A 17,942-nucleotide genomic window follows, 5' to 3' on the forward strand; every position below is an offset into this window, starting at 1 on the left:
ACCACTACTACATCACTTTTCCTTATTCATCGTTAATCCCCTCATTATTTCTCAACTCACTTGCCATCCCTCTCATTCATTCTATAATCTATAATCGCCGCCACCACTCACCATCACCGAAAAAAAAATTATAAAATTTTCTAAATTGTCCATATTCCATTGGTTATAACTAACGAATGGTTAGATTTAATACTAATTGAAAAATTAAAGGTTTCAATTAAAATAATTTAAAAGTTATGATTTAATTTGTTATCGGGTCAAACCTTGAATTTTTTTTTTTTAATTTATAATTTCTCTATTTGTTAATTCCCTTTACAAATCTCTCGATAAGTTTAAAATCAAAATATAATTTTAGTAATTACTGATAGACCAGGACAGTAAGAAGGCTAATAACAAGCCTATCATCACGAAGTAACACGTTCGATATATTCGTCTTGCAATTCCATTATCAGGCAAATTAACACCAGCACCAACACCAAGAGATCTTGTCTCATTCCACTTCTCCATGAATCTGTTATTTGCAACTTCTGTAATATTTTCTGCTGCTTTACCACAAATTTCGCATTGCCTGCACATATTGGTAATGCCATAAATAAATCATTAACTTTTTAGCCATTAAAGCAATTCCACAAAAATCCACCATTTGTTTTTTTTCTGTTTTGTTTTTTATGTTTTCAGACCACAAAAAAATAAAAAATTAAAAAAGACCCAATTGTTAGATTCGGATAAGGAGAAAGTTACTGATTCGTAATAAACAAAACTAGAACCCAAACAAAGTGATTTTTTTAAAGGTTTAAACTTGATCTCTTTGCGCATATTATCCATTAAAAAAATTAAGTTGATCTAATAATTGTAACATTTTCATTTTATTATATTTGTCTCCAAAAAAAATGAACCGTGTGTGCTTTATAAAATAGATCATCCATTTATTCATTTTTAGAGAAATAAAGTAAAATAAAAATATTATAATTATTGGGTCACTACTAAATGAACAATTTCAATCATTAAAATAAGATCCATAATGGCCAGGGAGCCTAAACTGTTTTTTCAAGTTCATTTTAAACTCGAGATAGAAGTTCAACCCTTTTAAAAATAATATAGAATATATATATTTAACTGTCTTATCACTAAATAGATCATACTTAACACAACGTGATTTTATTTATCATTGAAGAAACCCATCCCATAATAAAAAAAAAAAAAAAAAAAAATTACTCAGGTCATAGGCCTATTTTTTATCTTTTGGATCATCAGACCCAAGCTGTAATCTCTTTTGACCAAAAGTATACAATTTCTCTAACCTCTGTTGAAAACAACCTATATTTTTATCTCCTGAAATCACCCAATTTGTCTATTCGTTAAAATTCACCAATATTATTTTTCTATATATTGAAATTCACCAAACAACTTATCTATTAAATGTGACACGTGTTACTCATTTAACACCCTATCTGTTGAATATCACACATTTTTCTACCTCACCACTATTACTTGCTACCATCAGCTATTGGTCACTGCCATTGACTGCCGCCGACTTTTCCAGTCAATTTTTCAGCAAATTTTCTGACATTAGTAAAATTTCCCAGTGACTTTTTCCAATGGATTTTTCACCAATTTTCTCTATAAAAAAAAAAAAAAAATCTATTTCATCACTAAAGCTCATCGGACTTACCACTATTTTTTAGGATGTGATAAACTAGAAAGTCGAATGAATTATAAATTACATTTCATTAATTATTTCATCATCACATCGATTTCTAATAATGCAAAAGAAAACTTAGGATTGGTTTTTATATATATTCTTTCCTTTTGTTTTGTCAAATATTCTTTTATCAATAATCATTTATTTTATAAAATTTTAGGAAATAGTTGTTAAAAGATAATAAAAAAATCTAACGAAAATTCAAATATGACAGAAAAACTAGAGAAAAAGAAAAAATTAGTATAAAACCTATAGAATGGAAAATTCACAATAATGCGTGAGGATATGAGTACAGCATGAGATTAAATTAATTTTCATTTTGTTCACATTTTTTAACTCGGGATAATTTATCTTGGTAGTCATTTCATTTCCTATATCTACAATTATTGTGTCTCACAAAAAAAAAAAAAAGAAAAGAAAAATTATTCCGTGATAAACAAAATGAATTATCATAAAATAAATAAAATAGCATGAGAATGGAATAAATTGTTCAGTTTTATCCAATCTGCGACCCAAATGTAGAGGGAATAAAGGGAGCATATTCATAAAAGTACATTTGCAAAACACTTTGTTCATAATTTTTTTATTTTTTAACAAATTAATGTGACAATGAGTTATTTTTCAATCATTTCATTTCAGTTGATTCCAATTCAAATGTTAAGATTTAATTACTTTACGTCACTTCGGTTAATAAAAAATATTTTTTAATAAAGGAATTATTTATATAATATTTTTCAATTTATAATTCCACAATTATTTAGGTTTGGTTTGGTTGCTTTTACAGTTTAAAAAAAACAAGTTATATGTGTTTTAACAAAATTATTTTAACATTAATAAAAGTGTGGTCAATAAGAGATGGTAGTTGAAGGTAGTTATCGACGATCAAAGATAATAGTTGGAGTTAGTTTCTTAGTTATTGGAGGTGGTGACCAAATGTGTGGTTATTGTCGATGGAATTGGTGGTGGCTGGAGGTGATTGTCGACCATAGAAAGTGGTATTTTATAGTGATTGTTGATGATTAGATATGGTGATTGGTCAATAAAGATGGTGATTATAGATGGTTATCACTAAAAGGCCCAAGGATTTTTTGTTCCCAAAACTTCCTGTCCTCGTGTCCTAAATTACTCACAATCATTGAATATGTCTTGAGATTCTCAAATTTTGAAATTCTCAAATGAATCAATAATTATAAATGATTTGGGACAGAAAAACAAGAAATTTTAAGTACAGGGGATTCTTGTTACGCAAAAAGGAGGTAATTGGCGGCAATAAGAAACAATTGTCAGCCATAGGATATGGTGTCCGGAAGTGTTGCTTGAGAAGGTCACTAATGATAGTGGATGTATGCTGTGACCAGCGGTGGTGATGAGTACCCATGGCCAGAAGGGAATGAATGAAAGATGAATTAATGGAATTATTTATTTAATTTTGTTGTACTAAACAAGTGAAATCAAATTTTTTTTTTTTAACTATAAAAATAGATACTAAATTGCTTCTTGTTTGAGAGAGAGAGAGAGAGAGAGAGAGAGAGAGAGAGAGAAGATAAAGGACCTATTCCCTTTGAGCTTAAACCAAGCCTCAGCACAATGGGCGTGGACAATCCCAAGCTCATCTTTACATCCGCAACCCAACTCTATCAAATTCAAACCATCGCTTGTTGTTGCTGCTGAAGAAGAGCTTGTAGCGATCATAGTTGTATCTATTGTTGTTGTTCTTGCTCTGGTTCTTCTTGGTGTTTTGGACAATGATGATGGATCAGAACTCAAATGGCAAATCCTGCAAATCCTTTCCCCACTCAAATCCTCCTCAAATTTTCCTTTTTCTTCACCATCACACTCGACATCAATGGTGCTACAGGCCGATCTTATGACGATTAGAGTCTCAGACACGCTTTGATCGATTGAATTTTTAGAATTTGCACAACCCAAATTCATTGTTCCATCATCCATAATTCTCTCCATCAAGATCCAACGATCAATACATTAATCTAATAATATATAAATACATGTTATAATAAATTATGATGGAGGTCCCAATGGAAGAGATGGATTGGAGGGTGTGGTAAATACAAAACAAAATTAAATAATAATAATAATAATTGCATTGTTTTTAAGTAGTTTGCTATGTTAAATACAGTGTAGAGTTGGGATATCCACAGGCAAATTTTTGTCTTTGTTCTGTCCAACTAAGGCAACTAGATGACAGTAAGTCCCGTTTGTTTCGAGAGTTAGAGGGAAGATTGGAATTAGTAATGATGTGGGGTCTATTAACTTTGTGTTTGTTTTGAAAGATGAGGAGGGTATTGATAGTGAACTCCGGATTCGGATGAACCTCCCCAAGGAATTTGGATGAGCCTTTGTGTGAGTGATTTTCCGATCACACTTTTTGGCGCCGTTTGTGGGAAAGAAAGTAGAATAGATGGCCAGCAACGGACAGAAAGAAAAGATTGGGGATGACACTCCTGCTGGGAGTGGGAGACCTATTGACCTTGATATCACAGGAGACAAATGCAATGCAGAAACTCATGACCAGAATCACGGAGCGAAAGACGTCAGCCAGACTGGCGACGCACCAAAGAAACCTGATCAAAGCAGGTACTACAACGAGGACGACCTCCAGGTTTGGAAGGATAGGTGCCTACAGAGGGACGAAGAGGTAAAAGAGATGGCAAACAAATTGGCAACCTGCAGTCGGTCGTCAATTTCATGATGCAAAATAACGTCATGCAGCCACCGTACCCGCTGCAGGACACGCCGATTCCAGCGGCCAATGCCTAGAAGGGAGGGCAGAAAACAATCCCCGTAGCCCCCCAGCACAACGGGAGCGAAAGATACTCTCACCGACCTTCTAGGGAAGTCGGACGAAGAGAATCAAGAAGAGAAGAATCACGGAGGACGCATCGCACAAAAGAGGCAGACCCCAAAGGACATCGGCATGTTTAGGGGCAGGCACTATGCTTCGACACAACTCAGGGAGAAGGGTCGAAGAAGGCTCACCACGAGGCCGAGAGTAGTATACCGAAAAGACTGAAGTCGAAAGATAGCCGAGCTCCTGGGCGGAGCAAAGAAGACTTAAGAGATTACCTCAAGAGGAAACAACAGAATGCCGACGCCGAGGTAACCTCCCCAGATAAGTCGAGGACACCATTCTCGGTGGAATTAGACAGGTTTGAGGCACCGAAGAGATTTAGTATGCGGAGGTTTCAAATATATGATGGTAAGTCAGACCCCAACTTCCACGTTGGACTATATTTGAACTCAATGGCATTATATAGTGGGAACGAGCCGTTGCTCTGCAAAGTGTTCCCCTCATCCTTTGGGAGATTGCATCAGATTGGTTCCATAAACTACCAAAGGGAAGCGTGAAGACTTGGGAAGGCCTGGCCGAGATGTTTGTGGCCAGGCTCGTGACAAACAAGCTACAGCCATTAAGGGTGGACGCGTTGATGGCTCTGAAGATCAGCAAGGATGAAGACCTTAGGGCCTATGCAAAAAGATACTATGAGGTGTTCAATCGAATACCCGAATGTAATCAAGAGGTGGCAGTCGTATCTTTCAAAAACGGCTTGAAAGACAACTGTCCACTACGAAAGTCTTTGGCAAAGACATTGCCAAAAAGTATGGAGGAACTCATGGCGAGAATCGAGAAGTACGCCAGAGTCGAAGAAGACACATCGGGAACCAGGGAGATAAAACAAGAGAAAGGACACGGCTCGCCGAAGCGAGGCCGAGGTAACAATGGAACGAGCAGGCAAGAGGCAGAACTGAGGGCCACACAAGCAGTAACAACTGTGTTCTGAATCCCAATTCCCAAAGTCCTAGATCAAATTCGGAACCAGCCCTATTTCAGAACGCCAGAGAGGACTCCAGGAGAGTTCATAGGAAGAAACATTGGCAGGCATTGTGCCTACCACAATGAAGATGGGCATACAACTCAGGGTTGTAGAGCCTTGAAAACATATTTGGAAGACCTGGTGAGACAAGGACATCTGAGAGACCTTGTCGATGAGACTAGGACAAGGGAAGAACGGGCAAGGTTGCCTCAGGCACCAACAGCCCCACCCCCCCCAGCACAACAGCCGTAGGCAGGAGGACCTCAGATAATCAACGTAATCCACTCGAAGGTCAACGAAAACGAAATCCGAGGAGAGACCCAGAAAGTGAAGCATCTGCAATATATCTACCAAGTCGGGGATAAAAGACATCGGGCAGAAGAGTGCCAGGGACCAATGATAACCTTTACCGAAGCCGACCTAGAGATGGTCCAGCATCTGCATAATGATGCCTTGGCAGTATCCCTCCAGGTTGGAGAGTGCAAAGTGAAACGCATCCTGATTGATCAAGGCAGCTCTTGTGACATCATGTACGTCCGATGTTACAAGGAGCTCGGCCTTCACCCAGATGATATGGAACAATCCAATGGCCCAATGGTTGGGTTCAATGGAACGCCGACATGGCCACTGGGAGCAGTAAGCTTGGAGGTGCAGACTGGCACCAGGAAGATCAAGACAGAATTCACCATCATCGACACACCCTCCCCTTACAACATCATCTTGGGAAGGCTATGGTTGCATGCAATGGGGGTAGTTCCCTCAACATTGCATCAACTATTGCGATTCCCAACAGAGCATGGGATAGAGGAAGTCAGAGGTGATCAGCTGCAGGCGAAGAATTGCTCCATGGCAGCAATGAAATCTACCTGTAGCATACGAGAGCCAGAGAAGGTAGAAATTGAAGATGAGGACATAGAAATCCTAGAAGACGTCGGCAAGGAGCCAGCCGAGAAGAGCGAAGAGGCACTGAAGAAAATCCTCGTCCAGGACGGGGATGAAGAAGGCTTCTTTCTTCTGGGCTTGGGCTTAGCCGAAGAAGAGGAAAAAGAGTTGGAAGTTTTTTTAGAGCAAATATTGAGGTGTTTGCTTGGACACCTTACGAAATGCCTGGCATTGACCTCGAGGTCACTTGCCACAAACTGAATGTTGACAGGTTGGCCAAACCTGTAATTCAACAGAAGACCGACGTTGATGCACGTCGAAACAGTAGAGGAAGAAGTAGACAGACTTCTGGAGGCCAGGGCCATTAGAGAAGTTCACTACCCGACATGGCTATCCAATGCAGTGGTGGTAAAGAAGAAGAACGGTAAATGGAGGGTCTGCGTAGACTTCACCAGCCTCAACAAAGCCTGTCCCAAAGACAGCTTTCCTCTACCCAAGATTGACCAGCTAGTAGACGCCAGTTTAGCCCATGGAAGAATGAGCTTCCTAGATGCCTACAGGGGGTACCACCAGATAGCCATGTACCCCCCAGACGAAGAGAAGACAACGTTCATCACCCTAAAAGGCCTGTACTGTTACAGAGTAATGCCTTTCGGGTTGAAAAACGCCGGAGCAACTTACCAAAGGCTGGTAACCAAAATGTTCAAGCACCTGATTGGCCGAACAGTAGAAGTCTACATCGACGACATGGTAGTTAAGACCAAGGAGCCTGAGGGTCATCTCGCAGTTTTTGAAATCCTTAAAACATATCGGCTCCGACTCAACGCATCAAAGTGTGCATTTGGAGTTGGATCTGGTAAGTTTTTAGGATACCTGTTAACTAGAAGGGGCATTGAGGCCAGCCCAGATCAAATCAAGGCCATCCTAGAGTTGAAGAGCCCGACGTCGGCAAAATAGGTGCAGATGCTAACTGGAAGGGCCGCAGCCCTAAACAGATTCATCAGCAGAAGCTCAGATAAGTGTAGACCTTTCTTTAACTTGGTGAAGAAAGCCACAGATTTCTTGTGGACAGAGGAATGCGAAGCCGCTTTGGGCGACCTGAAGAAGTACTTGACCACAGCTCCAGTTCTTTCAAACCCAGAACTTGGGGAGGAGCTGTTTCTGTACTTAGACGTTTCAGAACATGCAATAAGTGTAGTACTAATCCGAGAAGAAAAAAGGGGAGCAAAGGGCTGTTTACTATGTAAGTAAAACCCTAGCCGATGTAGAAACAAGGTATCTACCCTTAGAGAAATTGGCACTAGCTTTAGTAATGGCTTCAAAGAAGTTGAACCATTACTTCCAGGCCCATAAAATTGTGGTACTAACAGAACACCCCTTGAAGTCCTTACTACAACAAGGAGATCTGACAGGAAGAATAGCCAGATGGGCAGTCACCATAGGCCAGTATGACTTGGAGTACAGGCCAAGGACAACAATCAAAGGCCAGGTTCTGGCCGACTTCGTGGCCGAGTTCACACCAGAATCCATCGAACATCGGGCTCCGTTGAGCCAGGAAGAGCGATGTCTAACCAAGCAAGGAGAAGCACTACCAAAGGCAAAAGAACAAAAGAAAGAGGAAAAACTCAGACCCTGCAGCATCTACATTGGCGACTCCTTTCGACTGTTTGTTGATGGGAGTTCAAACCGATAAGGAGCGGGGGCAGGGGTAGTATTAATATCCCCAGATGGGCAGGTACTAGAACAGTCAATTCGTTTGGGGTTCAAGGCCTCAAACAATGAAGCAGAGTATGAAGCACTCATTGCAGGATTGAAGTTGGCAGCAACAGTGCAAGCAGATGAGGTAATAGTTTTTTGTGATTCACAACTGATAGTTAACTAGACAACAGGTGAGTTTGCAGCCCGAGATGAAAGAATGTCGACCTACGCAAAAGAAGTAATCAGACTGTCAGCCTTGTTTCAGAACTGCCGACTACTTCAGGTAAGCCGAGATGATAACAGCCACGCCGATGCGTTGGCCAACTTAGCTAGTGTAGTACAACCTAGAAAAGCAAGGACAATAATGATTGACTACCTGTTGGGCCCGAGCATTGAACCAGCAACCACAGAGCATGAAGCAATGTGCGTAGACATGAGACCAAGCTAGATGGACGCAATTGTTGCGTTCCTAAAAGAAGGAAAGCTGCCAGACGACCGCAAGGAGGCACACAAGATCAGATTGAAGTCGGCAAGATTCAGTCTAACAGCAGAGGGACACCTCTACAGAAGATCCTTCACTGGACCCCTTTTAAGGTGCGTACACCCTTTGCAGGTTGAAGATTTTTTATACGAAATCCATGAAGGAATTTGTGGAAGCCACACTGGGGGCAGATCACTAGCTCACAGGGCCATTACCTAGGGGTATTGGTGGCCTTACATGTAAAAAAATGCAGAAGCCTACGTGAAGAAGTGTGAACAATGCCAAAGGTTTGCACCTTTGATACACCAGCCAGCTGCTGACCTGAACCCTGTATCCAGTCCTTGGCCATTTGCCCAATGGGGCATGGATCTCGTTGGGCAATTACCCCAAGTAACTGGACAAAGAAAGTACTTGCTGGTAGCAACAGATTACTTCACAAAATGGATAGAAGTAGAACCTTTTGCCAAGATCCGAGATGTGGATGTCAAGAACTCCATATGGAGAAACATCATCACCAGATTTGGGATTCCGAGAGCAATTGTTGCAGACAATTGAACTCAATTTCACAGCAAGTTAATCAAGAACTTCTGTGCAAAGTTCAAGATCAAGAACTACTTTTCAACCCTAAGCTTTCCACAAAGCAATGGACAAGCAGAAGCATCCAACAAAGTAATTTTGGATGGAATAAAGAAGAGGCTCTAGGCAGCAAAAGGCAAGTGGGTAGATGAATTGCCCAATGTACTCTAGGCATATCGGACTACGCTGAGAAAATCAACAGAAGAATCCCCCTTCACCATGGCTTGTGGCACAGAAGCAGTCATTCCGTTAGAGATCGGCATCCCAGGAATCAAAACTCAGGGAGTAGAAAATGGGACTAATGATGTACTCTTAGCCCAAGATCTGGATCTTTTAGAAGAAAGAAAAGAGAAAGCTGCAATCCAGCTTGTAGCATACCAGCAGCAACTTGTAAAAGCTTATAACAAGAAGGTCAATCCAAGAGAGTTTCAAGTCGGCGAACTAGTCCTGAGGAAAGTTGTCGGCAATAAGAAGGATTCCAGAGAGGGCAAGCTTGGCCCAAATTGGGAAGGACCTTACAGAATCATCTCGGTACTGGGTAATGGGGCATATCGGTTTGAAGATAATGAGGGCAAAGAGTTGCCAAGACCTTGAAACACTTGTAATTTGAAATTTTTCTATCATTAGAATTTCTTTGTTCTTTTGCCATTTGCCGAAATAAATAAATAAAGATTCAGTTCTCTTTTCAAGATACTTGACATTATCTCTAGAATACATGCATAATAAGAACCCAAGTGGAACTCAGGTTCACATTAGGGGGCAGAGAGAAGAAGAACATTGTTTAACACTTGTTGAAATTTATGGACAATTTACAAGTTAAGTTAAATTGAAAACATTGTTTAACACTTGTTGAAATTTGTGGACAATTTACAAGTTAAGTTAAACCGAAGTCATTGTTTAACACTTGTTGAAATTTGTGGACAATTTACAAGTTAAGTTAAACCGAAAACATTGTTTAACACTTGTTGAAATTTGTGGACAATTTACAAGTTAAGTTAAACCGAAATCATTGCTTAACACTTGTTAAAATTTGTGGACAATTTACAAGTTGAAGTTAAGCCGAAGTCATTGTTTAACACTAGTTGAAATTTGTGGACAATTTACAAGTTAAGTTAAACCGAAATCATTGCTTAACACTTGTTGAAATTTGTGGACAATTTACAAGTTGAAGTTAAGCCGAAGTCATTGTTTAACACTTGTTGAAATTTGTGGACAATTTACAAGTTGAAGTTAAGCCAAAGTCATTGTTTAACACTTGTTGAAATTTGTGGACAATTTACAAGTTAAGTTAAACCGAAATCATTGCTTAACACTTGTTGAAATTTGTGGACAATTTACAAGTTGAAGTTAAGCCGAAACCATTGTTTAACACTTGTTAAAATTTGTGGACAATTTACAAGTTAAGTTAAACCAGTATGATGTTCAACACTTGTTAAAAGTTTACAAGTTAAGATTAAAATCAAGAAGTTTGTCTATCCGAGATGTGTCACCCCGAGAAGATTGTACAAAGAAGGAAGAGTATGTGAAAGACATGTAGAATATTCTAAGTATAGAATCACGCCAGAGTAGTCAAGAAAAGACAAAAGTACAAGCAATCAGTAAAGGAAAGTTGTATTAGCATTCAACAAAAAGGAGGCACATCGGCCATATGGAGGGCTTACATTGTTTCAAAAAACAAAGAAAAACAAAGTACAAAAGAAAAGACATGAAAACTAAGGTTCCTCAGCGTCGACAGTGAGCTGGGCTAGGACCTCGGACGATTGTTGAGAAGCAACCTCGGCCGCCTTCTCCGTCGTTAGCTCAGTATCAATTTCTTGCAAAATTTCTTCGATACTCTTGTCGGCAAAGGGGACGTCGGCTGATACCTTCTCATGAGCAGCGTCTTTGAGAACCTCATCACTTTCCTCATCATGAGTCAAGTCTAGGACTTGCTCCTTCTGAAGAGGGGACTTGGCCCCATCAGCATCCTTGGATTTTCTCACCAAGGTCTCATCCTCATTTTCATCACCATCCTCAGACTCAGATTTGCCAACGTCTTGACTTGGAGGTGGAGATGGAGGGAATGGAAGAGGAATGGCGTCGGCTTTTCTCAAGGGCGAGTCCTCAGGAACATTGAGCTTTTTCAGAAGGGACATCCAACCAAGGGTGAAACCCTTGTTGCATGCCTCCTTTACCTGTTTTTCATAAGCCTCAGTAACATCGGCCATGCCCTGGGCGTATGCCTTTTCATCGGCGTCTTTGATTTTAGCCTCTTTGGTGGCCAAGGCTTCTTGAAGCTCTTTTTTGGCTTGGGCCATCTTCTCCTCAGCCTCTTTTCTTTGGGACTCAGCAACCTTTCTGATGGCTTCGGAAGATTCAGCCTTCTCTTCGGCTTCAGTTTGGGCTTTGATTGCAGCCTCAGCTTGGTCCTCCAACTTTTTCATCTTTGACTGCAAATTCTTGTTGGCTTTTTGGAGAGAAGAGAACTCCTTCTTCATATCGGCCAGCTTCTGTCGATTTTTAAAAGATTGAACAGAAAAAGAGTGGGCATGCTGGATGGCCTGAAAAAAACACAAGGTAAAAGTTATTGCAAAATTTTCTAAGTACATAAAAGAAAGAAGAAAATTACCAAGTAGAAGATACTTACTTGGACGGAGCGTTGAAGCATCAGAGCGTAATTTTCATATTTGCTCAGCTCGGCATTGCAATTAAGATCGCTGGGCAGAAGCAAAGCGGTACTGAGTGATATGCTAACATTTATGTCATCGACACTATCGGTAGCAAGGACTGGCTTATCCTCCAAAGTAATTTTTGGGGACCAGGGGGCATCATTCTTTTTAGACCCTGAAGTTGTAGCAGAGGATGACCTCGGCTTTTTGGATTTTGGGAATTCTGATGGTTGGGCTTCAGAGCGCCTCTTCCCAGCAGAGGGTTGAGGTTTGTCACTCTCAGCCAACTTTGAGATAGGCAAGGTATCTTCAGACTCAACCTAAGTTACCTTAGCCTTTGGTTGAGCCTTCTTTATTCTTTTCGGCTTTGGTGGAGGTTGGGTTTGTGCTGGTTGATCGTCAACGGATGATGGAATGTTGGCCAGAAGATCTTTTGCAACCGGTTTTGGGCGACCCATCTCGGCAGTAGAAACTGTTCGGCGTCAGCGGCGGCGTTGTGATATTGGAATCAAGTATGGAGCCGAGGTTGATGGTTGATTAGCTGGATCAGAAGTTGACCCTTGATCTGTCTGAGATGTGGACACAGTCTGTGGAGTTGTGGCAGAAGGAGGAGAGAGGCTTTTCTTCTTCTTCTTAGGGAAGTCGGGCAAAGCTGACTTATAGGTTGGAATAAAATTAAGAAGCAAAGGCGCCTTCCATTTGTGAATTGGCAGGTTTAGTAGCTTCTTCAAATCCTTGCTGGGGAAGAAGGATTGGCGGAAGTTCTTTGGAGGCTGAGGAAGAACTGCAAAGATAAAACAGCACAGACATTAGAACAGAATATTGAAAACTTTATGCAAGAAGATAAGAAAACTTATGAAGGGTGGCCCTTACCAGCTCCTTCCCCCAAAACAGTTCGGCTTAAGGGATAAAGACGGAGGTCATCGTTTGGCTGAAACTCCCAATTGCCCGAGACGATGAAGTAATCGTCTCCAGCTCCTTTGTTGGAGTCTGGGAGGTCGGCTACGATTTTATATTCAGTGGACCTCGGCTTGAGGTAGTAGACATAATCCGTATCTTTTCTTAGGCGACACATGGTATAACAGTACTGGAAATCGGCAAGCGTAATCCTGGCATTCTCTTGTTTGACTAAACTATAGTACCAGTAATTACTCGGTAAGAATTGATGGTGAGTTGCATTGGGTTCAACTTATAGAAGTGCAAGATTTGACGAAAAAAAGGGTCAAGTGGAAACCGGAGTCCACACTCGATAAAGGCAACCACAGGGAAGGGCATGGAGTTTTCTGTAGGCATGATGGAGTCATCATCCCCAGCCAACCTCAGATTGACATCGGCTGGGATTTCAAACTCTTGCCTAAAAAATTCTAGCTTAGAGGGGGTGTCTACCCGATGTTTCCACATACCCATGATATCGGGATAACTAAAGGTATTGGATTTTAGTAAGAAGATGTTTCAAAAAGGGTTATTGGAACCTCGGCAAAAACCTAAGTTTGAGCTGATACAGAAATCTGTAAGGGAAGTTTTAGTTTTTCCTTAAATTGTGGATTCTACAGACAAATCCCAAACCTAAAACTATGAAAACAAAGATTGAAGGCACAGATCTGGAAAAGACACAAAAAACAGAAACAAGAACGAGTTTCAGAATCAAGAACAGAGATGGTCTATCAAGAGCATAAAGAATACAAGAAGTATAGGGCCAAGAACAGTGGCAAAAATACAGGGAAGTGGTGAAACAGTGCGTGTGTTCAAGATATGGGCAAAGGGAAAAATCATGGACAAAACATATTCAGATGGGTAATTCACAAGCTAAAGGTTTGAACAAATGCAGTAATGGCATTGAGCAATAAAAAGCATCAAAGGATGGAAAATGAAAGGAACAATAAACTTACCGAAGAAAAGAAGCCTGTGTAAGGATCGCCGAAGTCAGACAATGGTTATAGAAGTAACAGAAACGGCGGAAGCTGCACCAGAAAGAAGAATGAGGGCAGTTGCAGAGCTTGAGATCCAGAACAATGGCGTATTCAGACCTAGAGAGAGAAAAAACAAAGGAATAGATGTAAAAGTGAAGAAATGGAAGAAGAAGGAAACAAGTTTTGTCAAAAACTTGAAACAGCGGCAAAAAAGGATAATTAATGCGCCTGGGATAGCGAATGCGTCAGACGGCGCACGTATGTGCGAGACGATTATGAAGCACGTGCCAAGTACAATCCAATAAGAAAGGGACACATAGCTGAAACGGTTGAATTGTAGTGTATGACAGCTCATATGCGTGAAAGGGTTCTTGAAGTTCTTGTTCTTTAAAGACATGTCGGCCAACATAATGATCTCGGCTGAGATACTGTAAACCGATGTACTGGAAGGAAGGAATGATATAGGTTCCATCACCTCAGAATGCCGAGCTAATAGAACCTAGGGGGCAGTTGTGGGGATATATTTTCTGAGTACCAACACGTGGCCAAGGTGACGCGGACGTGTCAGCCGAGATGCCACGTGTCTTGGTTGTTATGCCGAGGTCATCTCGTTTAGGCCGAGGTTATCTTCGAAGATATCGGAATCCGAGATAAGCGGATAAGGGACAAGAGTCCTAGAATAAAGAGGAGACTTAGCCAAGATAAGGATAAAGCTCTTAGGGAGTTTATCTTTATCTCTTGAGGAGTCCAAAGTAAATACTGAACAGGAATCCATAGAAGTCAAGCGTCTATTGGGATTAAGATTAAGTTAACTATAAAAGAGAGGCACCCCCATGGGTCTAAGGTACGCAATTTATATTCTGTCTAATGAGTTAAGCACTTTTGATTATCTTTGAGAGATATACTGACTTGATCGTCGAAGTGCCCCCGAGTGGACGAACCACCGCCGGAATCTTCTCTTTCTGTTACAGGTTAGCCAGGTGTCATCTATTCTGCTAGTGTTCTCCAGCTGAGTACTTAGTTGGGCAGTGTGATCGGAAAATCACTCACACAGCCTCCAAGACTTGGTATTAGAAAAATAGTCTGACGAACTAGAAATTTTTTATTTTTATTTATTTTTTATTTTATTTTTTACATGTTAGGTATTTTTTTCTAATGAGTAATTTTAATTTGCAGTAAAAATCACAATAATGTCTGATTAGTGAGTGACCAGACTTGTTAACTTAATTCTTTTTTAGCTTTTTATTGGCTGGCGACACCACATAGGAGGGTGTTACGTTACACCGAATATTTTTTGGGAGAATTATATCCCAGTGGGATAAAATTTTTATTTTTTTTATACAAACATGGAGGGGTCACATTTGCACCATCACAGCTTTTTACTTGCACCCTATCATAGAATCATTTGCACTCGCACATGTTTTTGTAATTTTTTTTCTCTGTCCCACTGTGCTATAATTCCTTCATATTTTTTTCCACCTTTACAATTTCAAGTGACTAAAGTTGAGCATTAGGGCCATGTTTTATTTGGGTTTGGAAAAGAAGATTGGATTAGCAATCCATCCATTTAACCCATATTTGTTTGCAATAAATTGGCACGAGATTAGCAATTCTATGAGAGTATGAATCTCCCACAATGGTTGGATTAAGATTCTCATGAAAGAGTTGATATGAATTGACGGTTAAAAGATCATTTTCAGGCTGACTCAACCGTCAATGAGCCTTAAAGCGAAATCTCAATTAGAGGGTTTTTTTTTTATATTTAAATATTTTGGAGATTTTTACCAACCGGTCCCAATAATTGAATATATTGCCCATTAGGTCTTAAGTTTTTTAATCATGGTTGCGATGAGATCAAGACTCTTTCTACAATGTGTTGGTGAAGATCTATATTTGTAAAATATGTTGAACTGCCATCTTTGGCGCCAATCTTCTCGTTATATCTGATGCTAAAGGACCTAACAGTGTACCTCGCTGTTTGCATCAACAAATTGGAATCAATTACACAAAATCTAAATAAAAAACACATCAGATTGAAGAGAGAATGAATGAAAATGACGATTGTAGTACCTTTAGAGAAGACTGGTTTTTGACCACTGAGTTGTTCCAAAACCTGGGGGTAGAAATGTAAAAAAATGAATGAATCAATGAATAAATTGTTAGAGAGAGAGAGAAGAGGAGAGAGAGGAGACCTTGGCAGCGTGAGTGAGGCGATCGCCACTCTCGCCAATGGAGATGTTGAAGACAAGCTTCTGGACTTTCATTTCTCTCATTAGGTTCGAGAGCTTTTTCTCCGAAGCCTGATTTCATGAATTCACATAAACATAGCCAGAACATTATACATACATATATGTATAGAGAGAGAGAGAAAGAGGTAACAATTGTGAATCCAATGAAGCAAAGACGAGGAGTTGGAGAGAGAGGAAGAGTAAAACTGCAATAAAAAGGTTATGAGGAAGAGGAACTAGGGTTTTGTTTCTCGACTCTTAAGGTGAAATGACAATAATACCCTGAGGATACACAAAAAAAGATTAAAATAAAAAAGCAACTTTCCATTGTCGAGACTTGAGCCTGGGTCTCTCGGGTGAGAGCCGAGTATCCTAACCAACTAGACTACAACATAATTCATTATTTCATCTGTGAACTATTTTCATTATTAGAAAATTATTAAACACAGTATTTAAGGTTTTCATTATTGCTAAAAAAGTGTGCAAAAAGTGCATTAAAATGTATAAAGTGTTTTGAAATATGTGAAAATGTATTAAAATTATATATATTTTGACATTTTGTGATACTTATTGACAAACCCTTAAGATTGGCTATTTATTATACTAACAAAACAAGTTGGTTTACTAAAATCAATTTTTGAGAAGCATATTCCCCCCTCCCCCACTTTTTTTATTATTTTTTTTATTTTTATAATTTCTGGTGAGGAGTACTTCAAAATAGTTTTGTAAAAGAAAATTGATAATCCATCAATATTTTAATGAATAAGATCACTCATTTCAAAAAAATAAAAAAATAAAAATTGGGAGTTTAAGGTCAATTTTGTGTGTGTGTGATATTTTAATGAATAAGATCACTTGTAGTGGCATGGTTCAAGACCTGACTCTTTTTGCTTTTTTGGTTAGAACACGTGGTTGTTTCGGTTGACGTTGACCTTACCATGTTGAGTTTGGACCTTGTAATGCCTTGGGTTAGCTTTGGAACAACAACCCAACAACATTGACCTTCCTGTTCGCGCGCATGCGAACATTGTTATTGCGCCTACGATGGGCTGCAACCAGGCCACGACTAGAAACCTTCTTCAAGTTTGTTGGCTTCGAGGAGTTGTGTTGCCCGTGTTGGCCTGTGATGGATGATAGCGTCTAGCATGGTCGCACCCGCGACAATACAGATCACGACTTGTGTACTTCGCTCCCGTGAAGGATTAGACCACACCCGCGATGGTGTTTCTATATAAGACTGTGTGTGCGTCAAAAAATCACTTTTTCATATCTTTTCTCTCATTTCTCTCTCATGTTTACCATAACCGAGCTTCCAAGCTGTTTTACCTTGGGTTTCATCTATTTCTAATCGTTTTTGATCCATAGTTCTATATACCGAAATGTAGAGCTCGATGAGGGTTTTCATTTAATCTGAACGGATCGTGTTTTCGTTGTGGTTGAAATTTTGATTTTTCTCTCCTTCGCTTGAAGAGGTAGGGTTTCTTTACTTCTCTTCAATTCCTCATTATAGATAGGCATGTGGTAGACTTTATTACACAAAAAGGCATGAATTTTTTATTTTTATTTTTATATAGGCAGTTTCTCAAAGCATGTGGTCGGGTTAGGGTTTGAACCTAATGGATTAAATTTTGTGATTTGGGAGTCAAATATGGGTGTTATGTACTAATTATGCGTCCTTACGATGCTAGAGTTGGGAAAGCCCCAATTTTTATCAATGTTTTTGGAAAGTTGAAAGTGATTAATCCTGTGAATGTATTAGGTTATTTTTGTTCATCATCAAATTGGAAATTTTGACAAATTGTGTGTGAATATTGAAAATTCGGGGGGTTGAGAACCTTTAATAAATGAGTAATGTGTCAATTAAAGGAATAGGGAGTTGATGTTTGTGTAAACGTTGAGTTATGCGTTGATATTAATGAATTGGGGTTATGTTTGTTAGAATGGGTATTGTTAAGTGATTACTTTTCTTTGGTTAACATATATT

The 17,942-nt window shown here is 39.6% G+C and overlaps 2 protein-coding genes across 4 annotated transcripts; both read right to left on the minus strand.

The window, feature by feature from the left end:
• Positions 1 to 351: 351 nt before the first annotated feature.
• LOC145799739 (uncharacterized) lies at positions 352 to 3,664 on the minus strand. Its single transcript, XM_082889370.1, has 2 exons — positions 3,255 to 3,664; positions 352 to 568 (listed from the first exon to the last, which is right to left on the minus strand). The coding sequence occupies exons 1-2, from the start codon at positions 3,662 to 3,664 to the stop codon at positions 352 to 354; spliced, it is 627 nt and encodes a 208-aa protein (XP_082745496.1).
• A 6,625-nt stretch (positions 3,665 to 10,289) lies between these two features.
• Positions 10,290 to 16,171, minus strand: LOC145798754 (uncharacterized). Of its 3 annotated transcripts, XM_082887650.1 has the most exons (4): positions 15,923 to 16,171; positions 15,801 to 15,843; positions 11,799 to 12,604; positions 10,290 to 11,712 (listed from the first exon to the last, which is right to left on the minus strand). In XM_082887650.1, the coding sequence occupies exons 3-4, from the start codon at positions 11,817 to 11,819 to the stop codon at positions 10,885 to 10,887; spliced, it is 849 nt and encodes a 282-aa protein (XP_082743776.1). In that variant the 5' UTR covers positions 11,820 to 12,604; positions 15,801 to 15,843; positions 15,923 to 16,171; the 3' UTR covers positions 10,290 to 10,884. The 3 variants fall into 3 exon arrangements, with proteins under 3 accessions (XP_082743776.1, XP_082743775.1, XP_082743777.1); XM_082887649.1 differs by having other exon boundaries at positions 10,290 to 12,604; XM_082887651.1 differs by having other exon boundaries at positions 11,579 to 12,604.
• Positions 16,172 to 17,942: the final 1,771 nt, after the last annotated feature.

Source organism: Camellia sinensis, chromosome 9, assembly GCF_055761805.1.
Source record: "Camellia sinensis isolate YWXY chromosome 9, ASM5576180v1, whole genome shotgun sequence".
In the NCBI taxonomy this organism is placed as follows: domain Eukaryota; kingdom Viridiplantae; phylum Streptophyta; class Magnoliopsida; order Ericales; family Theaceae; genus Camellia; species Camellia sinensis.

Bases quoted from the DNA above. Each gene is read 5' to 3' on its own strand.
- LOC145799739 (XM_082889370.1), bottom strand. From the start codon at position 3,664: ATGGAGAGAATTATGGATGATGGAACAATGAATTTGGGTTGTGCAAAT. The intron at 569-3,254 runs GTCCTTTATCTT...CAATATGTGCAG, and splicing joins TTTAAGCTCAAAGGGAATAG to GCAATGCGAAATTTGTGGTA.
- LOC145798754 (XM_082887649.1), bottom strand. From the start codon at position 11,760: ATGTACTTAGAAAATTTTGCAATAACTTTTACCTTGTGTTTTTTTCAG.